General features: G+C 40.5%; 1 protein-coding gene across 4 annotated transcripts; it reads left to right on the top strand.

Moving 5' to 3' along the window:
- Nucleotides 1-13: 13 nt before the first annotated feature.
- On the top strand, nt 14-14,793 carry LOC104652822 (uncharacterized). 4 transcript variants are annotated; one of them, XR_012513854.1, is made up of 5 exons: nt 14-138; nt 3,189-3,391; nt 4,784-4,899; nt 9,394-9,443; nt 14,463-14,793. XR_012513854.1 is itself a non-coding variant. In XM_074386505.1 (4 exons), exon 4 carries the CDS (start codon nt 9,851-9,853, stop codon nt 11,087-11,089), a length of 1,239 nt encoding a protein of 412 aa, XP_074242606.1. In that variant the 5' UTR covers nt 14-138; nt 3,189-3,391; nt 4,784-4,899; nt 9,394-9,850; the 3' UTR covers nt 11,090-12,100. The 4 variants fall into 4 exon arrangements, 3 of the variants coding, with proteins under 3 accessions (XP_074242606.1, XP_074242607.1, XP_074242608.1); XM_074386505.1 differs by lacking the exon at nt 14,463-14,793 and having other exon boundaries at nt 9,394-12,100; XM_074386506.1 differs by lacking the exon at nt 14,463-14,793 and having other exon boundaries at nt 3,189-3,414; nt 9,394-12,100.
- Nucleotides 14,794-16,956: the final 2,163 nt, after the last annotated feature.

The following is a 16,956-nucleotide window of genomic DNA, read 5'->3' as shown; positions in this document are numbered from 1 at the left end:
GAGTGGCACGGAGGACGGACCAGCGTCCGGTTCTGAGCCCGGGCCCGACCGAGCCCAGGAGACCTCTGGGAGCGCTGCCCGCCGAAGGAGTGCGCAGGCGCGGACTCTCCGGCTCGCCATGGTGGTCTTTGTCTGCTGGTGAGTTGGGTTTCAGCTCTGTGGGACTCGGCTTTCTCGACGCTGAAACGGGCCAGGGACGCTGAATGGGAGGATTTGCTGTGCCTGCGACGGGGCTGGGGAGTGTGAAGGGGAGGAATCGTCTCCTGTGATGTGCAGTGATCAGAGCTTGTGTGGCTGGGGCAGGCGTACAGTAGGAAACGGGTGGGTTCGCGGGTGGGGTGACCGAGTGTGTGAGGCGGAGGTTGAGGGTTACAGAGTTAGTAAGAAACTGGTTCCAAGTTCGTGAGGATGGACGGATGGCTTTGTAAGTAGTAACCCCTAAGCCTCCCTTTTCTCATTTCTAAAATAAGGATGCGTTTAATTTTAAACTTGATTTTTGTGTAAAAGCAGACCTATTGTGGAGTAGAAAACAAAATCAGCGTTACCTTTCCATTATTTTTTTAAAGAGGAAAGATTTCCAAAAAGCTTGTTGCTGGATGCCTGTATACCCAGTAGGTACTGACTTTTCTTAATACTTTGGAGAAACTTTGGTGCAGTTGCTTAGAGAAACCCTAAACTAAGGAATATCTTTAAGAGGTAGTTTCCACTAGTGCAGACAGCATGGAATTGGGAAGCTAATTGTCCTGCCTTTAGCACAGAGGTCAAGAAACTCCCTAATTCGTCAATGAGGGCAGCAATCTGACTTCTAAATTAATCAGGTTTTCCCAGCCTTTTGTAAATATAGGGGAAATTTTTTTCTTCTATGTACTAAGAAGTATTCTGTCTTCAAGTATCTTGTCACACTTACGCTTAACATATTTTTCAATAAAATAAAAAAGTAAAGTAACAGGTTTTGAAATATACAAAAAAAGTAAAAGATACAAAGAAGACCGGACTTAGTTTCTGCTTTTTTTCTTAACTATTGGTGTTTCTAAGTTTCTGGCCTTGATCATCTTTTCACCTCTAAGTAATCCTATCGGCAACATTATACTGTCATGGCTTCATCTGATACAGATGATTAATAAATGTCTGTTTCTATCGCAGGCTTGTCCTGAGCTCCTGATCCTTATTATCCAACTGCCCAGTGTGCAGTCGACCTGGAATTTGCATAGGAACTTCAGGCTCTTTATATTTAAAGTGTCATACTGGCCGGGCGCGGTGGCTCAAGCCTGTAATCCCAGCACTTTGGGAGGCCGAGGCGGGTGGATCACGAGGTCAAGAGATCGAGACCATCCCGGTCAACGTGGTGAAACCCCGTCTCTACTAAAAATACAAAAAATTAGCTGGGCATGGTGGTGCATGCCTGTAATCCTAGCTACTCAGGAGGCTGAGGCAGGAGAATTGCCTGAACCCAGTAGGCGGAGGTTGCGGTGAGCCGAGATCACGCCATTGCACTCCAGCCTGGGTAACAAGAGCGAAACTCCGTCTCAAAACAAACAAAAAAAAAGTGTCATACTGATAGCTCCTTCTTCCTGCACTCTGCCTCCATCTATTTCCCCTCTGTACCTGTTTCAGCAATTCATAGCACTGTCTAGCCAGGTTCTAAGGCTCTTACATCTTAGAGAAAGCTTCTTAAGTTTGAGCCTTTCATTTATCATATCCCATTACAAATTGTTAACCAAGTTTTCTCAGTACACATCATCATAAATGTATTATGTTTGCTGAATCAGTGAAAGAGCATACAGTCAGCGCTCTGTACATGTAGGTTCTGCCTCCATGGATTCAACAAACCATGAATCAGAAATGTTGTTAAGCTTGCGATGGTTATGTCTGTACTGAACAAGTACAGACTTTTTTTCCTTGTCATGATTCCCTAAACAATACTGTATAACAACTATTTGCAAGGCATTTACATTGTATTAGGTATTATAAGTAATCTGGAGATGACTTAAAGTATATGGGAGGATGTGCATAGGTTATATGTAAATATACTTTCATATACTTTATTTTTATTTTTTTGAGATGGAGTCTCACTGTCACCCAGGCTGGAGTATAGTAGAGCAATCTCTACTCACTGCAACCTCCACCTCCCTGGTTCAAGCGAGTCTCCTGCCTCAGCCTCCCAAGTAGGAGGGTTACAGGTGTGTGCCCAGCTAATTTTTGTATTTTTAGTAGAGATGGGGTTTCACCATGTTGTCCAGGCTGGTCTAGAACTCCTAACCTCAGGTGGTCTGCCCACCTCAGCCTCCGAAAGTTCAGGTATTACAGGCGTGAGCCACTGCACCTGGCCTTATATACTTTAAATGAGCATCTGCAGATTTTGGTATCTAGAGTAATCCTGGAACCAATCCCCTGTGATATCAAAAGAAGACTATTATTATAGGACACTTACTATATTTAACTTCTCCTAGTTAAATATTAGTCCTCTAAATTTTTTTAGAGCTCTAACTTATAAATAACATCAGAATAACTTCCTGTATTTTTTTCCATATTACTCAAGATTGGTTACTTCATATTTATGAGAAAAGTGTCGTTATGGGGAAAATGATATTCAAAAATGTGACTTCAATCAGGAGCAAGGTCACAAGTGACACCTGTTCAAATGAACTTGTACAGGTTGTGAATGTGGATAACTCTGGCATCTTAGTCTCTCATAGTTTCTCTGTAAATCCTGAAAATAAGGTCCCATCTGTTTCTCATTTTTGAAATGTGTAGAGCTTTTTTTTTCCTTCTGGGAGGCAGAGTCTCCCTCTGTCACTTAGGCTGGAGTGCAATGGCATGATCTCGGCTCACTGATACCTCTGCCTCCTGGTTTCAAATGATTCTTCTGCCTCAGCCTCCCGAGTAGCTGGGATTACAGGTGCCCATCACACCTGGCTAATTTTTGTATTTTTAGTAGAGGCTAAACGGGGTTTTACCACATTGTCCAGGCTGGTCTCAAACTCCTGACCTCAAGTGATCCACTTGCCTCGGCCTCCCAAAGTGCTGAGATTACAGGTGTGAGCTACCATGCCCAGCCATTGATATGTGTTGAGCTTTTGAATAGCATAATGGGTCTGGCCTGAGATGCTATTTACAAATACTCTTTTTTCCATTTGCTCACATGTAGGTCAAAGCCAGAGTCATCATTACTTTGTTTTTTTTCACAGGCCTGCTTCCTTGTAGATCCTTGGGAATTGCAAAACCTCTAACAGCTCTAAGGGCTTTGCCTGAATTCTGGGATGCTGCTTTGTTCCCCAACCATAATATCCACGTCCAGTGTCATTTTTCCGTTCACAAGTTTAAAGTCAGCACTTAAAACAAGAACAGCAATGGATGACTGAGAAAGAAATGTAAAGAAGGTTCTCTTTATGTGAGTAATTGAGAACCTGGCAGGTATGAATGGGATAAAGGCTTATTATAGTTATTCAATGAGAGTTTACAGCCTCTGAGTTTTTCTGTTTGTCTTTTTGAGCCTTTGTCTTTTGGAGTGACTATTATTGCTGGGAATTCTTTAGATACCTAAATGACATTTCCAGACCTTCTTCCTGACCTTCTTTCTCCCTGAATCTATACATCCCTTTTATCAGACTCTAGAGGACTGATGGCTATTCTAAACTCTATTCTGGATGCCAGTCACTGTACATCATTTGCAGCCTGAATTTTATGATTTTTTACGGCCTCAATTTCACTTTTCTTCCTTTCGCTAATATTTTCCATTTTTCACTTTTCCCTGTACGTCTAGACCAGGTGTCCCCAAACTTTTTACACAGGGGGCCAGTTCACTGTCCCTCAGACCGCTGGAGGGCTGCCACATACTGTGCTCCGCTCACTGACCACCAATGAAAGAGGTGCCCCTTCCTGAAGTGCGGCGGGGGACTGGATAAATGGCCTCAGGGGGCCGCATGTGGCCTGCGGGCCGTAGTTTGGGGCCGCCTGGTCTAGATGCATTTCCTTAAGCATTCAGTCCCTCATAGATCTGTTAGCTTTCAAAAACTGGCATGTAAGTTCTTTCTTTAAAATGTAATTATTCTATGTGCAACTATTATGTATCAATAAAAAAATCTTTCAAAAACTACCAAGTAGATGCTTTTCTTTACAATTTAACTTTCTATCATTCTTTCTCCTTCCTCAGAATTGAATTTTGCTTTCTTACTCTTGTTTTTTGTTGCCTTCCTACCCCAGCCATCATAGTCCAACACTCCTGCTTTTTTTTTTTTTTTGAGATGGAGTTTCGCTCTTGTTACCCAGGCTGGAGTGCAATGGCGCGATCTCGGCTCACCGCAACCTCCGCCTCCTGGGTTCAAGCAATTCTCCTGCCTCAGCCTCCTGAGTAACTGGGATTATAGGCATGTGCCACCATGCCCAGCTAATTTTTTGTATTTTTAGTAGAGACGGGGTTTCACCATGTTGACCAGGATGGTCTCGATCTCTTGACCTCGTGATCCACCCGCCTCGGCCTCCCAAAGTGCTGGGATTACAGGCTTGAGCCACCGCGCCCGGCCTCACTCCTGCTTTTTAACAATATTGCAGGCTTGGGAATTAGTGCTGATTTCCTATTAGTTCATTTCCCTGTTAATTTTAAAAAGAAATAATACTATTATTATCAAAGTTTAATATGTATGTTTGATAGAAAATTAAAATAATCGAGTATGTCTTTTCATTCCTGGCCCTCACTTCCCTGTTTCCCAGAAATAGCCAGTGTTAGCAGTGTCTGCTGTATGATTCTAAATGTTTGTGTTTTATTTTTCTTGTTGTTTTTTAGAGTCTCGCTGTGTTGCCCAGGCTGGAGTGCAGTGGTGCAATCTTGGCTCCCTACAGCTTCCACCTCCCGGATTCAAGCAATTCTCCTGCCTCAGCCTCGAGTAACTGGGACTACAGGCATGTGCCACCACACCTGGCTAATTTTTGTATTTTTAGTAGAGACGGGGTTTCACCATGTTGGTCAGGCTGGTCTCCGGCTGATTGTTTTTATGAGTATACAAAAAGGCTCTCAGGTACAGCAGTGACATGATTTGACTGTGAGAAGACTGCTGTGGCTGCTGTGTTGAGAACTGTAAAGAGGTAAAACTAAAGTAGTAAGACTGCAATGAAGGCTCTTAAATAATCCAGGAAGACATGTGGCTTAGACCTTGGTGGTCACAGTGAGGATTGTCCAAAATAGCCAGTAAGTTACAGGGTTGTAAAGAGTGTGATCTGACAGAAAGAAAAGTGTTGTTTGAGCAACGAGAGGAATGAGATTGCTATTTAAAGAGATGAGAAGAATTTGAAAGGAATTGGTTTGGGAGCTGAAGCAAAAGCTTGAATAGGGCAGGGTAAGTTAAATCACTATTAGACATCAAGTGGAAATGTTGAGTAGTCAGTTGGATATTTGAATCAGTTACTGAGGAGAGAGGTCCAAGCTGGTGATTAATATTTATTAGGCATCTCAGATTCATGATATGTAAAGCAATGACACAAGACTAAGACGTGTACTAATCACAGTAAAGCTAAGTGACTATAATAAACCTCAAAAGGTACCAGTTTAAGGAATGTAGGAATGGGTTTTTTTTTTTTTTTTTTTTTTTTTGAGACAGAGTTTCACTCTTGTTACCCAGGCTGGAGTGCAATGGCGCGATCTCGGCTCACCGCAACCTCCGCCTCCTGGGTTCAGGCAATTCTCCTGCCTCAGCCTCCTGAGTAGCTGGGATTACAGGCACGCGCCACCACGCCCAGCTAGTTTTTTGTATTTTTAGTAGAGATGGGGTTTCACCATGTTGACCAGGATGGTCTCCATCTCTCAACCTCGTGATCCACCCGCCTCGGCCTCCCAAAGTGCTGGGATTACAGGCTTGAGCCACCGCGCCCGGCCAAAAATATTTTTTAAACATGAGATAAATGTTGAAATAACCGTTTTACTTGGTATTCTGAAGACATTTTCTAGTTCAGTTCAGCATTGTCATTTACAGTGTTAAAAATTCAATTCTGATAAGTATGTATGAAGGAGATAGGGTTTTAATTACAAAGAAGTTGTAATTTTTAATTTTTAATTTTTGGAGGGTTGTTTGGAATATAGCAGCATTAAGTCATGATCTGTTATGCATAATACCAATTTTCATGAATTTTTAAAAAGTAATTGGAAAGGCCAGGCGCGGTGGCTCAAGCCTGTAATCCCAGCACTTTGGGAGGCCGAGGCAGGTGGATCACGAGGTCAAGAAGAGATCGAGACCATACTGGCCAACATGATGAAACCCTGTCTCTACTAAAAATACAAAAAAGTAGCTGGGCATAGTGGCGCGTGCCTGTAATCCCAGCTACTCAGGAGGCTGAGGCAGGAGAATGGCCTGAACCCAGGAGGTGGAGGTTGCGGTGAGCCAAGATCGCGCCATTGCACTCCAGCCTGGGTAACAAGAGTGAAACGCCGTCTCAAAAAAAAAAAAAAAAAAAGTAATTGGAAAACATAAATAATAATACCATTATCTAATCAAAGTTTAATAAAATTCACATGCCAAGCCATCTACGCCTTGGGCTTAAGGGAGCCAGAGCTCTATTTTTCTTCTTTATTTTATTTCATTTATTTATTAAAAAAAATTTTTTTTTAGACAGAGTCTCCCTCTGTCCCCAGGCTGGAGTGCAGTGTTGCAATCTCGGCTCACTGCAACCTTCACCTCCCAGGTTCCAGTGATTCTTCTGCCTCAGCCTCCTGAGTAGCTGGGATTACAGGTGCCTGCCACCATGCCTAGCTAATTTTTTATATTTTTAGTAGAGACAGGATTTTACCATGTTGGCCAAGTTGGGATCTTTTTAAATGGAATGCTCTTTGTACTCAGTGGACCTGCTAAGTATGTAGACTTATGATTTATAATTCTGGGAAGTGTTCTTTATTAGTTCTTTGAAAATGTCCTACATTCATTTTTCTTCATGCTTTCTTTGGATCTCCTTTAGTAGATGTTGAGCCTTCTGGATTCTTCCAGTAACCCACTAATGCTCCAATCATTATACTCTTTCTTTCTCCCTTTCTTCTTCCAGTCTTCCTTTTTTTATTCTAGGAGATTTTCTAGACTGACTTTCTCCAACATACTGAATTTGTAAGATCAATATCATATTGTTTATTTCTAAAACACTTCTTTATAGAACATTGTTAATATTTAATTACAGTGATAATAGTAATATCCTAGCTTTCCATGATATTATTTGTAATGTTATATGTGTGAGTTTTTCTGCGCTTTGTCTTGTATTTTGTTTGGTCTAGCTTTGATGTTAGGGCTTTCATCAAATGTTTTCTAATCTTTAGCTCTGCATTAATTTGTGTAGATAAGTGGGGCTTGTAAAATGCTCATTTCACTGTGCAGCAATCACTAATTCAGATGTGTTGCTTTCGATGATTCCAAATGTTAGTATCTGTAGGTGTTCTCATGGTCTTCTCGTTTTTTCAGTAAACAATTCTTCCATCATCTGACACTTAGCAACCACCAGCGTTCTCGGAATCTAACAGAAGAGCTTCTATTACATGTATAAACTTTTACTCATTCTTCTCTTATTACTAGGATGCTGTCATCTACTTTGCTCATCACTAAATTTGGAGCCTCTTGGTTTTGTGTGGATGATAAACTTCACATTTCTGTCCAGCTAGGAGAGTTCAGGGCATTAGCTGGTCCTTTCACAGTCATTTTATAAGCCCTGCCTTCCACTCTTCCCCAGTCTCTCTGTTGATAGAGCCTATCTGTTAATATCTGTATTATAATCATGTGTAGGGGCACCTACATCTGCTGGCTTTTCTTTGAACCACTCAGTTCTGCTGTTAATTTACAGTTCTCTATTTGCTTTCTTTCCAAAATTTCCTAAGATTTTTTTTTTTTTTTTAAGAGACAGGGTCATACTCTGTCACCTAGTCTGGATTGCTGCGGCATGATCATAGCATACTGCAGCCTCAGACTCCTGGGCTCAAGCAATCCTCCTACTTGAACCTCCCAGGTAACTAAGACTACAGGTGTATGCTACCACACCTGGCTAATTTTATAAATTTTTGTAGAGATAAGGCCTCATTGTGCTGCTTAGGCTGATCTCAAACTCATAGCTTCAAATAATCCTCCTGCCTTGGCCTCCCAAAGTGCTGGGATTACAGGAATGAGCCACTATCTCTTGCCCTCTTAATACTTTTTTTTTTTTTTAAGATGGGGTTTCACCTTGATGGGCAGGCTGGTCTTGAACTCCTGACCTCAGGTGATCCACCCAACTTGGCCTCCCAAAGTGCTAGGATTACAGGCACAAGCCACTGCGCCCAGCCGTTGTAATACTTTTTGTCTACTGATGTCTTTCTAACCTTTTAGTTCTTGTAAGTATGTGCCCCTCTTCACTGTTTTACTGTCATTTTAATGATGTTTCAGGAAGACATAGAAACAAGCACCTTATTTAAACTTTCCTGTTCATTTTATTTATGTTCTATCTTCCTAGGCTCTCCCGGTCTTTTAAGTATTTGTCCTTTCCTCCCGTTTCTCACCTATTTATGTTTTAAAGACCAAGACCAAGTCTTGCTCTGTCACCCAGGCTGTGGCACAATCATAGCTTATTGCAGTCTTCAAATCCTGGGCTCAAGCAATCTGCCCACCTTAACCTCCTGAGGACTACAGGAGGACTGCAGGCTAGTTTTTAAATTTTTTATAAAGACAGGAGTCTCACTCTTTTACCCTGGCTATTCTCAAACTCCTGGCCTCAAGCAATTTTCCTGCCTCATCCTTCAGAAGTGCTGGGATTGTAGGTGTGAACCACCACACCTGGCCTTGTTTTCTCCCATTTTACTGATTTAAGAAGTGGGCTGGATTACATTTAAAAGCAGTTAAAATTATACATTTCTAGGAACATCATTTGTATTTGAACTTTCTACTAAAAGACTAGGCTTGGATAAAGAATCTATTTTAGGCCAGGCGAAGTAGCTCATGCCTGTAATCCCAGCACTTTGGGAGGCCAAGGTGGGTGGATCACAAGGTCAAGAGATCGAGACCATCCTGGTCAACATGGTGAAACCCCGTCTCTACTAAAAATACAAAAAATTAGCTGGGCATGGTGGCACGTGCTTGTAATCCCAGCTACTCAGGAGGCTGAGGCAGGAGAATTGCCTGAACCCAGGAGGTGGAGGTTGCAGTGAGCCGAGATTGCACCATTGCACTCCAGACTGGGTAACAAGAGTGAAACTCTGTCTCAAAAAAAAAGAAAAAAGAATCTATTTTACAATAACACATTTCTGAAATTATATTAATAATGGGAAAGTTCACAGGTATTAGTGATGTTATGTTGATGAGAGTGATAATTTACTGGATGCTTATTACATGCCAAGCACTATATATTATATATGTATTAACTCTTTTTCAATGATGATTTCTTTGCAATTCCTTTTAGAAGAAGCCCGGGAAGTTTATAAACAGATAAAGACGCAACATGAAAGACTTGTAAGTTAAGTCTCATCTTTTTCTGAAAATACAGACTGAGGAAAAATTCAGGAAACATATTTCATCTGAACACAGTCATTGATTATTCAAGACTACCCTTCTGTGTATGGGACTCAGTCTAAAAGAGTTTGAAACATAACTTATACACAATTTATACTTAAATATGAGAGAAGCTCTATAAGAACCATTAAGAATATAAAGAGATGTTATATTTTATCCCTTTTCATAATCATCTCATCTCAGGGTAATCAATGTGAGAAAAATCTTTTTTCATAAATTTAACTTTGTTAGATACCTGAGAATTAATATTGAAAATACACCATATGAATTTAGCGAATGTGGGAAAGCTTTCATCCTTATTATATCTTATTTGGTACTAGGGAAATCTCCTGATTATATTCACATTCATGATAGGAATGTTGGAAAGTCTTCAGCATGAATCAGATCTCCTTCAGCATGATCAAATTCATGCTGGAGAGAAACCTTATGAATGTAATGAATGTAGAAAAACCTTTAGCCTGAAGCAAAACTTCCTAGAACATAAGAAAATGCATACTGGAGAGAAATCTCATGAATGCACTGAATGTGGTAAAGTGTTCTCTCGAGTCTCATCCCTTACTCTACACCTCAGAAGTCACACAGGAAAGAAAGCATATAATTGTAATAAATGTGGAAAAGCCTTCAGCCAGAAGGAAAACTTCCTTTCTCATCAGAAACATCATAGTGGAGAGAAACCTTATGAATGTGGAAAAGTTTCTATTCAGATGCCAACCCTCATCAAACACCAGAAAAATCATACAGGAACCAAACCCTATGCATGTAAGGAATGTGGCAAAGCCTTTAACGGCAAAGCATATCTCACTGAGCATGAGAAAATTCATACTGGAGAAAAACCATTTGAATGTAATCAGTGTGGAAGAGCCTTCAGCCAGAAGCAATACCTCATTAAACATCAGAACATCCACACTGGAAAGAAGCCCTTTAAGTGTAGTGAGTGTGGAAAAGCTTTTAGCCAGAAGGAAAACCTTATTATACATCAGAGAATCCATACCGGAGAGAAACCTTATGAATGTAAAGGATGTGGGAAAGCTTTCATTCAGAAGTCAAGCCTCATTAGGCACCAGAGAAGCCACACAGGAGAGAAACCTTATACATGTAAGGAATGTGGGAAAGCCTTCAGTGGCAAATCAAATCTCACTGAGCATGAGAAAATTCATATTGGAGAGAAACCCTACAAATGTAATGAATGTGGAACAATCTTCAGGCAGAAGCAATACCTCATTAAACATCACAATATTCATACAGGAGAGAAACCCTATGAATGTAATAAATGTGGAAAAGCCTTCTCTCGAATCACATCACTTATTGTGCATGTGCGAATTCATACGGGTGATAAGCCTTATGAGTGCAAGGTCTGTGGGAAAGCCTTCTGTCAAAGCTCATCTCTTACTGTGCATATGAGAAGCCATACAGGTGAGAAACCCTATGGTTGTAATGAATGTGGGAAAGCCTTTTCTCAGTTCTCAACTCTTGCTCTGCATATGAGAATCCATACTGGTGAAAAACCTTATCAGTGTAGTGAATGTGGGAAAGCTTTCAGCCAAAAGTCACATCACATTAGACACCAGAGAATTCATACCCATTAAAGTTCTCTATGAATGCCTTGGATTTAGCAAAATGTTCAGCAGATTTTACACTGAATAGTGCATTGGAAAATTCATTTTACGTTAAAGTGACACGAATGTGGGAAGTCCAGCAGCAATTCAAAACTTAAATACTGTGATGTCTATTAAGTATTATAAAGAAAACCTGTACCCCCAAAACTCCCACAACAAGCATTATTGATGCTCTACTTCTAGGAGTATTCTTATCGAAGTTAGATCTAGTCATGGACACTACTTACAATGTTCTTAGAAGGCCTACCAGATGCATTAAGAAATAGATAAGAGGCCGGGCATGGTGACTCACGCCTGTAATCCAAGCACTTTGGAGGCCAAGGTGGGCAGATCACCTGAGGTTGGGAGTTCAAGACCAGCCTGACCAACATGGTGAAACCCCGTCTTTATTTAAAAAAAAAAAAAAAAGAGATATGAGATGTATAAGGATTTGAAATTAAGAGACAAAATTTATTATTTTTGTGATATGTTTTGTTACATGTATGACTCAAAACTATAATCATCAAAACTATTTGTTGTTGAAACAGTCATAAAATTGTGACTGAGACAGAATATTGGTTTCAGAAATATGTACATGAATATATGGGGAACCGCTAATTTAATGAGGTGGTATCCCAAATTGGTGGGGAAATCATGGATTACTTAATTGACTCTTCATATGGAAAAATAATAGATCTCTACCATCATCATACATTAAAATATTTTTCTTAGGAATTCTAAAAATAGCGAAGACTAAAATGCAAAAAGCAATACTTAATCATGTAACAGTTTTATAGGAAAATGTTTTTAAAACCTTGGGGCAGGAAAGAATTTCTAAAAACATTCCAGAATACACAGCAGTTTCACTCTTGAGTTCAGTAGTCCCTGATTTTCTGCAAGGGATGGACTCCAAGACCTCCAGTGGATACCTGAAACCCAGATAGTACCAAACTCCATGTTTTTTCATATATGTATATATATATATATATATATATATATATATACCTATGATAAAATTTAGTTTACAAATTAGATACAGCAAGAGATTTAAAACAATAATATATAATGGAACAATTATTACAATATATTGTAATAATAAGTTATGTGAATGTGATCTTTCAGAATACCTTATTATACTGTTGTCAACCATTTTTGAACTGTGGTGACCACAGGTAACTGAAACCATGGAAGGCAAAGCTCTGGATAAGGGGGAACTACCATATATATCTATATATCTAAGAACACATGAATACAGGGAGTCATACTGGTCTGTAGCTGTATAATTCATTGCAGCATGAGTTACAGTAGCCAGAAATTGGGAAACATGCCTGTCTCCTGTGACATAGATGAATAAAATGTGATAGAGTAACATAGAATACTCTCTAGCAGTTAAGTGACAAATGAAGTCTATATATTAACAGATTTTTTTTAAAACCATTAAAGTGAAGAAAAACGATGAACATATTGTAATGATGCTCCTGTGAATTTGAATAAAACTAACACTGACCAGCCCTAGTACTAAGCATTGGTTATGGATAAATTATGTAACACTGAAGAATGGATTGAAAGGGTATGCACTCTATTCCCAAAAGTGGAGTGGTTAACTCTAGGAAGAAGGGAGGTGGAAGGGAAATGTGACCAAGCTTGCTAGTTAAAGGATACTTCAATTTTGTATTTATTTCTTACTAAAAAGAAATAAGCATTCTAAGTAAACATAAAATGTTAATTCTGGGTGGTGGTAATATTTGTGTTCATTCTATCATTCATGCTATTTCCTTAAACTCCTGAAAATTCAAAAGCTCCAGATAGGAGTGAGGAAGCTGTACATGAAACATTATAATGGACTTACATTCCTAGTCAGATACTAATATTCTATAGAAGATATTTCTAAAATATCTTTAAAATATGAAATAATTTTTAATTGGAGTGGCAACTTAAATGCAATTAAACTAATGTGTCACAAGGGTAGTCTACATAATCTGTATGTAGTTCTAATCTGTACATAGTCTTGGAGGATATGATTTGCAACAGGTTCATTGGAGCACATTTAAGGATCATATTATTAAATATATGCACAGACATGGAGACAATTTGTTTTTACTAAAACATTTATGAGAAATTTTAATACTCTGCACAACCAGTATTGGCATTAAAAATTAGCCACTTTGAAAATGAGAAAACTGTCACTCTTTAATTTTTTTTTATAAGCCATTGAGTAAAACATTAACTTCTGGATTTCACCTTCACTTTTAACCTGCAGACTAAATTGCTTTCTTAATTATGTCAGACACACTCAAGTCAATCCCAGCCCGCTTCTTACCTTGGGAAGATAGTGCTGAAAAAGGAGATCTCCCACCTAAACAGGGTGCTCTTATTTGAAGCCAGTCTTTCTGAGAATTTCTGTTTACTTGGATTTCTTTCCACAATAACTTGACAGAGAAAGTTTCTAATGATATTTTTGAATTATAAAAATGAGTATACAGCCTTTAAATCTCAGACTGATTTTAAATATACTAATTTCTTTTTTCTTTTTTGAGGCGGAGTTTCACTCTTGTTACCCAGGCTGGAGTGCAATGGCGCCATCTCGGCTCACTGCAACCTCCGCCTCCTGAGTTCAGGCAATTCTCCTGCCTCAGCCTCCTGAGAAGCTGGGATTACAGGCACGTGCCACCATGCCCAGCTAATTTTTTGTATTTTTAGTAGAGATGGGGTTTCACCATGTTGACCAGGATGGTCTCCATCTCTCAACCTCGTGATCCACCCGCCTCGGCCTCCCAAAGTGCTGGGATTACAGGCTTGAGCCACCGTGCCCAGCCAAATTCATTAATTTCTTTAAAACTCAATGCAATGTTAATATTATAGCACTTATAGCATTTCTGGAGGTTGCTCTTGAGATAAGATTGAAAATGACAGTTGATTTTCTGAGGTAATGTACCCAGATACCCAAATAAAATATTTGTATGTGTACATGAATCTAAACTGTTCTATTTCTCATTTTGCTTTACTTAATCTTTCATACTTTTTTTTTTTTTTTTTTTGAGACGGAGTTTCGCTTTTGTTGCCCAGGCTGGAGTGCAATGGCGCGATCTCGGCTCACCGCAACCTCCGTCTCCTGGGTTCAGGCAATTCTCCTGCCTCAGCCTCCTGAGTAGCTGGGATTACAGGCACACGCCACCATGCCCAGCTAATTTTTTGTATTTTTAGTAGAGACGGGGTTTCACCATGTTGACCAGGATGGCCTCGATCTCTCGACCTCGTGATCCACCCGCCTCGGCCTCCCAAAGTGCTGGGATTACAGGCTTGAGCCACCGCGCCCGGCTAATCTTTCATACTTTTTAAGTGTTTTGCCCATGTACTAGTGCAGCTTTGAAGTCACCAGAATAACTAGGACTCAAGTTCAGACCAAACCAGGAGGACTACCTTCGTGCCTTGAGTCGGCCATGGTCCTGGACCCAGCAAAAAGAATGATTATGAGGGTCAGAGTAAGATGAGCAATTGTTACATAATATTCTCTAATACTGTGTACTATAAATTTGTTCAGCTGCCCGCTTGTTTATTCAGTTTGCTTATTTGCCAGTATAAACAATGCTACAATAAAAATTCATGTAATCATCCCTTAAATTCAGTTGTTTTTATTTCTGCGGGTCAGATTTACAGGGAAGGGAATGGTAGATCAAAGGATATATGTTATTTAAATATTTTTAATAGATACCAGAGTCAGGTCCAAAAGAACAACATATCCTCTGCAATAGATCCTATGATACTACTTTTTTTTTTTTTTTTTTTTTTTTTTTTTTTTTTTTTTTTTGAGACGGAGTTTCGCTCTTGTTACCCAGGCTGGAGTGCAATGGCGCGATCTCGGCTCACCGCAACCTCCGCCTCCTGGGTTCAGGCAATTCTCCTGCCTCAGCCTCCTGAGTAGCTGGGATTACAGGCACGTGCCACCATGCCCAGCTAATTTTTTGTATTTTTAGTAGAGACGGGGTTTCACCATGTTGACCAGGATGGTCTCGATCTCTTGACCTCGTGATCCACCCGCCTCGGCCTCCCAAAGTGCTGGGATTACAGGCTTGAGCCACCGCGCCCGGCCCTTTTTTTTTTTTTTTTTTTGAGGCAGAGTTTCACTCTTGTTATCCAGGCTGGAGTGCAATGGCACCATCTCGGCTCACCACAACCTCCGCCTCCTGGGTTCAGGCAATTCTCCTGCCTCAGCCTCCTGAGTAGCTGGGATGCACCAGCTACTGGGATGCGCCAGGCATGTGCCACCATGCCCAGCTAATTTTTTGTATTTTTAGTAGAGACGGGGTTTCACCATGTTGACCAGGATGGTCTCAATCTCTTGACCTCGTGATCCACCCGCCTCGGCCTCCCAAAGTGCTGGGATTACAGGCTTGATCCACCGCACCCGGCCCTATGATACTACTTAATTGTATTCTGCTTTGATGAGTATAAACCTCATTTGCTCCCAGATTTGCTTTGTTAATTTTCATAATGTTAACTTTTTTTTTTTTTTTTTTTTTGAGACGGAGTTTCACTCTTGTTACCCAGGCTGGAGTGCAATGGCGTGATCTCGGCTCACCACAACCTCCGCCTCCTGGGTTCCGGCAATTCTCCTGCCTCAGCCTCCTGAGTAGCTGGGATTACAGGCACGCGCCACCATGCCCAGCTAATGTTTTGTATTTTTAGTAGAGACGGGGTTTCACCATGTTCACCAGGATGGTCTCGATCTCTTGACCTTGTGATCCACCTGCCTCGGCCTCCCAAAGTGCTGGGATTACAGGCTTGAGCCACGGCGCCCGGCCTGGACTCGAATTCTTGACCTCGGGTGATCTGCCTACCTTGGCCTCACAAAGTGCGGGATTACAGGAATGAGCCACCACGCCTGGCCCAATTAATAGTTTCAACTGTGTAAATCATTACACTAGATTCCTACTCACCATTCTCATTGCCAGCATTCCTGGACTTAAATTGGCTCTGGAAATTCTCCAGTCATAGTGAATCCTATTTTCTATGACCCCATAAATACTGGGCATTGTGGTGATATGTTAGAATACAAACCCATGGTTGGGAGAGTCGGTATCATGCATGCAGTCCTCCTACCTCTACCTGGCCACATAAGAATGACATTTGGCCTGGAACATTTCCTTACCAAGAGATACAGAGCACGCATGAGCTGTGTTTTAAGCTAAGTGATATTACCGAAGAGTCAAAAAGTTTTCAAAAATGTAAATGTTTATAAAGTAAAAAAGTTAGAGCAAGCAAAGGTTATTACGGAAGAAAAAAAATAAATGTAGTGCAGCCTAAGTTTACACTGTTTATAAAGTCTACAGTGATGTATGGTAATGTCCTAGCCTTCACATTCAGGCACCCCTCACTGACTCTCCAGAGCACTTTCCAGTTCTGCAGGCTCTATTCATGGTAAGTACCCTGTACAGGTGTATCAGTTTTTACTTTTTATACTGTTTTTTACCTTACCTTTTGTGTTTTCAGATATGTTTAGATAAATACTTATCATCGTGTTACAACTGTTTTCAGTATATATACTGTATTCAGTACAGTAACATGCTCTACAGGTTTCTAGTCTAGGAGCAACAGGTTATACCGTATAGCCTAAGTGTTAAGTCAGCTATACCATCTAGGTTTGTGTAAGTACACTGTATAATGATGAAATTATTACACGGTGATGAAATTACCCAACAACTCATTTCTCAGAATATATCTTTGTTTGTTTGTTTGTTTTTGAGAATGAGTCTCACTCTGTAGCCCAGGCTGGAGTGTAGTGGCGCAATCTCGGCTCACTGCAACCTCTGCCTCCCAGGTTCAAGCGATTCTATTACCTCAGCTTCCCCATTAGCTGG

The sequence above is a fragment of the Saimiri boliviensis genome, chromosome 14 (assembly GCF_048565385.1).
Source record: "Saimiri boliviensis isolate mSaiBol1 chromosome 14, mSaiBol1.pri, whole genome shotgun sequence".
NCBI lineage: Eukaryota > Metazoa > Chordata > Mammalia > Primates > Cebidae > Saimiri > Saimiri boliviensis.
Note: the sequence above shows the minus strand (reverse complement) of the source record. Positions and strands in the feature narration are given on the sequence as shown.

Coding starts and splice junctions, on each gene's coding strand:
- LOC104652822 (XM_074386505.1), top strand. CDS start 9,851: ATGATAGGAATGTTGGAAAGTCTTCAGCATGAATCAGATCTCCTTCAG.